We start from the raw sequence: 6,916 nt of genomic DNA, 5'->3' as shown, positions 1-6,916 counted from the left end.
TGAGAGTATCAGTCGTCGACTCTGGTTCTAAGTCGGACCAAAACATCATGGTAAGTCACTGGTATGTGCGAGTTATTTGTGTATTGTTCCAGTCACGGTATTGTGGCTCTTTATTCTTCAGTCAGTCACAAGTTACAGTTAGGTAGAGCGGGGGTATCAGTCGTGGCTGTAGATGAAGCAAGTAGTTTACCTGGAGAGAGTTCCGGGGGTCAACGCCCCCGCCGCCCGGTCTGTGACCAGGCCTCCTGGTGGATCAGAGCCTGATCAACCAGGCTGTTACTGCTGGCTGCACGCAATCCAACGTACGAGCCACAGCCCGGCTGGTCAGATACCGACTTTAGGTGCTTGCCCAGTGCCAGCTTGAAGACTGAAAGGGGTCTATTGGTAATCCCCCTTATGTATGCTGGGTGGCTTAAGCCATGCCTGTCTTCCTGGTAAATAATGGTAAGCCACAGTCTTGTGAGAAGCCAAGTAGCACAGGTTTGATACAAATATTATTGTCTCTTTCAAACTTTTTCCTGTTTATATATTTTTTAGTTATGTTTTTTTAATGCTTTCTTTATGGAGCTTAGAGGAAGAAATTGTAGTCACTGCCCCAGTTCTTTACCCAGCCAAAAAATGCGTGGTTATGAAATTCATTATAGGCCTACGAGGCCTGTAACTGTAAATATCACATTAAGAATACATGAGGTACCTTTATGGTGTCCCGTAGCTGGGTTGGTAACGCACTTAGCTCACACAAGCATCCGTGGTTCGATTCCCGGTATGGGTGTAAACAGTGGGAGTGTGTTTCTTTAAGATACCTGCTGTAAATAACAAAAAGGCACAATACCGTGACTGGAACGATACAAAAATAACCCGCACATAAAAGAGAGAAGCTTACGACGACGTTTCGGTCCGACTTGGACCATTTACAAAGTCACACTAACCAGAAGTGGAGCAGGACGGCTATATATAGGCAGGAAGAGGTGGTGGTGATGGTGGTGGTGGTAGTAGTAGTAGTAGTAGTAGTAGTAGTAGTAGTAGTAAAAGAATGGTATATAATACCGACAAGATGAAATTAAGACTTATGCGCAACACCTGGGCATCTCTATCGTAGACGTTTCGCCATCCAGCCAGCCACTGGATGGCGAAACGTCCACAACAAAGACACCCAGACGCCGCACATGTGTGACTTTGTAAATGGTCCAAGTCGGACCGAAACATCGTCGTAAGCTTCTCTCTTTTCTGTGCGGGTTATTTGTGTATACCTGCTGTCTGTGTCCACCTAGCAGTAAGTAGGTACCCGGGTGTTAGTCGACTGGTATGGGTCGCATACTAGAGACAAAATTAACCTAATTTTCCCGATATGCTGTGCATAACCAGGGGCTTTCTATATAGTATGTCACTGATGTTAGCTATGGTCTGTATAAGTTGCATCATGTACTTGTACAAATAAATATTTGTAAAGTAAAAGGACACAAGTGCAACTAATGTGACATTTATTGTGGCAACGTTTCGCTCTCCAGGAGCTTTATCAAGCCATTACCAGCGAAACGTTGCCACAATAAATGTCACATTAGTTGCACTTGTGTCCTTTTACTTTACATATTGTCGGTAATTCTACCAACTTTATTACAAATAAATATATTTATTTATGACTACAAACTTGATAGTAAAACTAAAATCTGTCGACTAGATGGACAATGGTCGAGTTGAAACATGGGAACTCAAGAAAGTCTTTGTTTTTTGGGAAGAAGATGGTTCCTCTTCCTAGGAAAGCGCCTACGAAGCCATAGGTACCATAGGTTATGACATGATGGTCACCCAGGGTCATGAGGGCCATGTCTGTCACAGGATCAGCGCCACCTATAACAAACAAGAATCATTAACGGTAATCTTTAACTATTTGGCATGGTGCCAGATAAGTGGAAAATGGCAAATGTGATACCTATTTTCAAAACAGGTGACAGGTCCTTAGCTTCGAATTATAGACCAATAAGCCTAACCTCCATAGTGGGAAAATTTATGGAATCAATAATTGCCGAGGCAGTTCGTAGCCACCTTGAAAAGCATAAATTAATCAACGAATCTCAGCATGGTTTTACAAAGGGGCGTTCCTGCCTTACGAATTTATTAACTTTTTTCACTAAGGTATTTGAGGAGGTTGATCATGGTAATGAATATGATATTGTGTATATGGACTTCAGTAAGGCTTTTGACAGGGTCCCACATCAGAGACTATTGAGGAAAATTAAGGCACATGGAATAGGAGGAGAATTTTTTTCCTGGATAGAGGCATGGTTGACAAAAAGGCAGCAGAGAGTTTGCATAAATGGGGAGAAATCAGAGTGGGGAAGCGTCACGAGCGGTGTTCCACAGGGGTCAGTGTTGGGCCCCCTGCTGTTCACAATATACATAAACGACATAGATGAGGGCATAAAGAGCGACATCAGCAAGTTTGCAGATGACACCAAAATAGGCCGTCCAATTCATTCATTCTGACGAGGACATTAGAGCACTCCAGGAAGATTTGAATAGACTGATGCAGTGGTCAGAGAGGTGGCAGATGCAGTTTAATATAGACAAATGCAAAGTTCTAAATGTTGGACAGGACAATAACCATGCCACATATAAACTAAATAATGTAGATCTTAATATTACGGATTGCGAAAAAGATTTAGGAGTTGTGGTTAGCAGTAATCTGAAACCAAGACAACAGTGCATAAGTGTTCGCAATAAAGCTAATAGAATCCTTGGCTTCATATCAAGAAGCATAAATAATAGGAGTCCTCAGGTTGTTCTTCAACTCTATACATCCTTGGTTAGGCCTCATTTAGATTATGCTGCACAGTTTTGGTCACCGTATTACAGAATGGATATAAATGCTCTGGAAAATGTACAAAGGAGGATGACAAAGTTGATCCCATGTATCAGAAACCTTCCCTATGAGGATAGACTAAGGGCCCTGAATCTGCACTCTCTAGAAAGACGTAGAATTAGGGGGGATATGATTGAGGTGTATAAATGGAAGACAGGAATAAATAAAGGGGATGTAAATAGTATGCTGAAAATATCTAGCCTAGACAGGACTCGCAGCAATGGTTTTAAGTTGGAAAAATTCAGATTCAGGAAGGATGTAGGAAAGTACTGGTTTGGTAATAGAGTTGTGGATGAGTGGAACAAACTCCCAAGTACAGTTATAGAGGCCAGAACGTTGTGTAGCTTTAAAAATAGGTTGGATAAATACATGAGTGGATGTGGGTGGGTGTGAGTTGGACCTGACTAGCTTGTGCTACCAGGTCGGTTGCCGTGTTCCTCCCTTAAGTCAATGTGACCTGACCTGACTAGTTTGGGTGCATTGGCTTAAGCTGGTGGGGGACTTGGACCTGCCTCGCATGGGCCAGTAGGCCTGCTGCAGTGTTCCTTCGTTCTTATGTTCTTATATATGTGTAAAAAAACCATACCCCCGGCCGGGATTGAACCCGCGGTCATAGAGTCTCAAAACTCCAGCCCGTCGCGTTAGCCACTAGACCAGCTAGCCACAATAAGATTCATCCAACTAGGTATATTTCTACACCATAGGAAAGTTAGCACAGGCACCTCTGTGACCACAAATGCAAGTTTTTACAGACGAATCTCCAGCTAGCGTGGCCGTGACGAACTCTAGCTCAAGTCCCTTCACTGCCGTCAACATGACTTAAGAAATCGTAATGACACGATTGCAAATAAACCATACCCCCGGCCGGGATTGAACCCGCGGTCATAGAGTCTCAAAACTCCAGCCCGTGGCTACCTGGTCTAGTGGCTAGCGCGAAGGGCTGGAGTTTTGAGACTCTATGACCGCGGGTTCAATCCCGGCCGGGGGTATGGTTTATTTGCTATCGTGTCATTACGATTTCTTAAGTCATGTTGACGGCAGTGAAGGGACTTGAGCTAGAGTTCGTCACGGCCACGCTAGCTGGAGATTCGTCTGTAAAAACTTGCATTTGTGGTCACAGAGGTGCCTGTGCTAACTTTCCTATGGTGTAGAAATATACCTAGTTGGATGAATCTTATTGTGGCTAGCTGGTCTAGTGGCTAACGCGACGGGCTGGAGTTTTGAGACTCTATGACCGCGGGTTCAATCCCGGCCGGGGGTATGGTTTATTTGCAATCGTGTCATTACGATTTCTTAAGTTATATGTGTAAAACTTAGGTATCTTAATTGTGGAAACGTTTCGCCACACAGTGGCTTCATCAGTCCAATACAAAGAAGAATGGTGAGAATCAGAAGTTTGAGATAATCAGTCCCTCAAACACCTGATCTTTACCATTCTTCTTTATATAATAAAGTTGGTAGAATTACCGACAATATGTAAAGTAAAAGGACACAAGTGCAACTAATGTGCCTCGAATCAGCACTGATCGCTGTTTCGAATACAATTAAACAAAACAACGGCAGCTTCACCATCTCCGAAGTCTTAGCAAGAATCCTCCTGAAAACAGTAAACCCTGCCATCACATAGTCTCTCCTGTTATACTACACAAAGCACAGAGAGTGAACACTGAAACAAGCTGCCTCATTCCAGTCTATATTTGTCCAACCTATTTTTATGTTACCCAAGTAATAGCTTTTATATCCTTTTACTCATGTACGAATTAATTGCTCTACCATATTGTATTACTTTTGTCACTACCACTACTACTACTACTACTACTACTACTACTACTACTACCACTAGTGAACATCGAAATGGTACCTCACTAGTATTCACCTCACTCAGAGCCTTTATATACCCTCTGTGTCCATGTATTGTTTGTAATGGCTTGATAAAGCTCCTGGAGAGCAAAACGTTGCCACAATAAATGTCACATTAGTTGCACTTGTGTCCTTTTACTTTACATACTTCTTTATATAAGACTGATGAAGCCACTATGTGGCGAAACGTTTCCTCAGTAAAGATACCTAAGTGTTGCACATGTGTCTAATTCATCAACTTGTCGGTTCTCTGAACCATTTATCTAACTAATCCTTAACTATTTCTGAATATCTAAATCTCAAGCTCAGTCCACAAATGTTAAGTAAAAAGACACAAGCACAACTAATGTGACATTTTATTGTGGCAACGTTTCGCTCAAGCCGTTACTTTATGGCTTGATAAAGCTCCTGGAGAGCGAAACGTTGCCACAATGTTACATTAGTTGCACTTGTATCCTTTTACCTAATATATTGTCGGTAATTCTACCAACATTAATGGACAACCCACAAATGGAAATTAATTTCTGGCAAGACATCTGAAGTTAATCTCAGACGATAGCGATTATCAAAACCAGAGATATGTCGACAATAGCTATCAAACCAGAGATATGTCGAACTATGAGTCGCTTATCATGTTTGATACTCAAAATCAACCCAGAAAGTTGGTTTTCTCTGGTATGGATTGTGGACACCTGGTTTCACATCTGAGAGTCTTAAGCCAGGTGGTTTTGAGTTAACAAGAAGACATAGACTTAGAGAACTGAGATCAGGAAGCTCAGATCGATAGATCTAAGATAAAAACTTGGAACTTGCAAAGAAAAGGAAAATCTATTATTATTTACAACGCACCGGCCGCATCCCACCGAGGCAGGGTGACCTAAGCATTTACATTTAGCAATTTATACAGGAGTTACTAGCCTCTTGTTCCCGGCAGTTTTGCCGCTTCTTACGACACGTATGCATCATTATTATCAATAAAGCTTCATTACTTACCTGCAAAAACAACATCTTTGTCCATTATATTGCTTAAGCACCAGCCACGATCGTCACTGGACACCACAAACACAGGATGAGCCACACTGTAGGTCATCAAAAAAAAAAAGACTTACTTTCAGTGCTCAAGACATCAAGATTCTACAACAATTCAAACCTTCCTAAGAGGCTAATATCACCACAAACACAGGATGAGCCACATTGGATGTTAGGAAGTACTTCTTCAGTCATAGAGTTGTCAGGAAGTGGAATAGTCTAGCAAGTGATGTAGTGGAGGCAGGAGCCATACATAGCTTTAAAACGAGGTGTGACAAAGCTCAGGGAGAGGAGAGAGGACCTAGCAGCGATCAGTGAAGAGGCGGGGCCAAGAACTGAGTCTCGACCCCTGCACCCACAAAAGAAGACTTACTCTCAGTACTCAAGTCAACAAGTTACTACACCAGTTCAAACCTTCCTGAGAGGCTAATACCCTATAACACACAGGCACATTAGGCTAACAGCCGCTCACCATTACACAAATTTAGACACTTCTAGCTGGGAATTTATTTTTCCAGACTTTTAAATGTCCCAGTGTGGGCGAAACGCATTAGAAAGAAGCTCCAATGTGAGTAAAAGGTAGTATAATATTTTTTTACAGCTTAAAACTTTTCTGAATTACCACTTCTCTGCCACAGTCATTATCTAACAAATGTTATATTTATCTAAAAGCAGTGGAATAGGATAAAACTTCTTTTAAAATTGATGAAAACTTCCTGACCACAACAAATAATTCTTCCAATAAATAGAGAAGTCAATTTAAAATGGTATATGAAGGAAATGCCTTGGGCAGAATATTCAATTTTTGCTTTAGAGTTACGTAAATTACATAATTTTTTGGTGTAATCTCCATTATTATCTTTATATTCATGGGGAAGTGCTAAACTAATTGGGGAATGGGAGGTAATGGGGATAGATTCAAGAAATGGGTAGCTTACTCCTGCACACCATTTGTTTACCATTATCAAAAAATGTGATCTATATTAAGGGTGTTTCATGTAAAAATCTCGTATATTCAGTTTAATGAATAATTAGATCCACTTACGTCTTCCTGATGATATTAAACGCTCGTTGAAAATAAATCTTCGTCAGTGGCTGTATTTTGAATTTATTGATCATAAAATCTATGTGGTCAGTTCTGCGTACGTGGACCGTGATTACGGTAAT

At 41.4% G+C, this 6,916-nt stretch overlaps 1 protein-coding gene across 2 annotated transcripts in view; it reads right to left on the bottom strand.

Annotated features, from left to right (window-relative positions):
* Positions 1-986: 986 nt before the first annotated feature.
* The window catches only part of LOC128700874 (galactoside alpha-(1,2)-fucosyltransferase 2-like), a 9,235-nt gene continuing 3,305 nt past the window's right edge, over positions 987-6,916 (bottom strand). For both annotated transcript variants that reach the window (XM_070104725.1, XM_070104726.1), the window contains exons 3-5: positions 6,795-6,916; positions 5,714-5,799; positions 987-1,848 (exon numbers count right to left, since the gene is read on the bottom strand). The exon at positions 6,795-6,916 is cut by the window's right edge and continues 348 nt beyond it. In XM_070104725.1, coding sequence (XP_069960826.1) covers positions 1,661-1,848; positions 5,714-5,799; positions 6,795-6,916 — 396 coding nt within the window. In that variant the 3' untranslated portion in view covers positions 987-1,660. The remainder of the gene's footprint in view (positions 1,849-5,713; positions 5,800-6,794) is intronic.

Source organism: Cherax quadricarinatus, chromosome 94 (assembly GCF_038502225.1).
Source record: "Cherax quadricarinatus isolate ZL_2023a chromosome 94, ASM3850222v1, whole genome shotgun sequence".
Classification (NCBI taxonomy): Eukaryota; Metazoa; Arthropoda; class Malacostraca; order Decapoda; family Parastacidae; genus Cherax; species Cherax quadricarinatus.
Note: the sequence above shows the minus strand (reverse complement) of the source record. Positions and strands in the feature narration are given on the sequence as shown.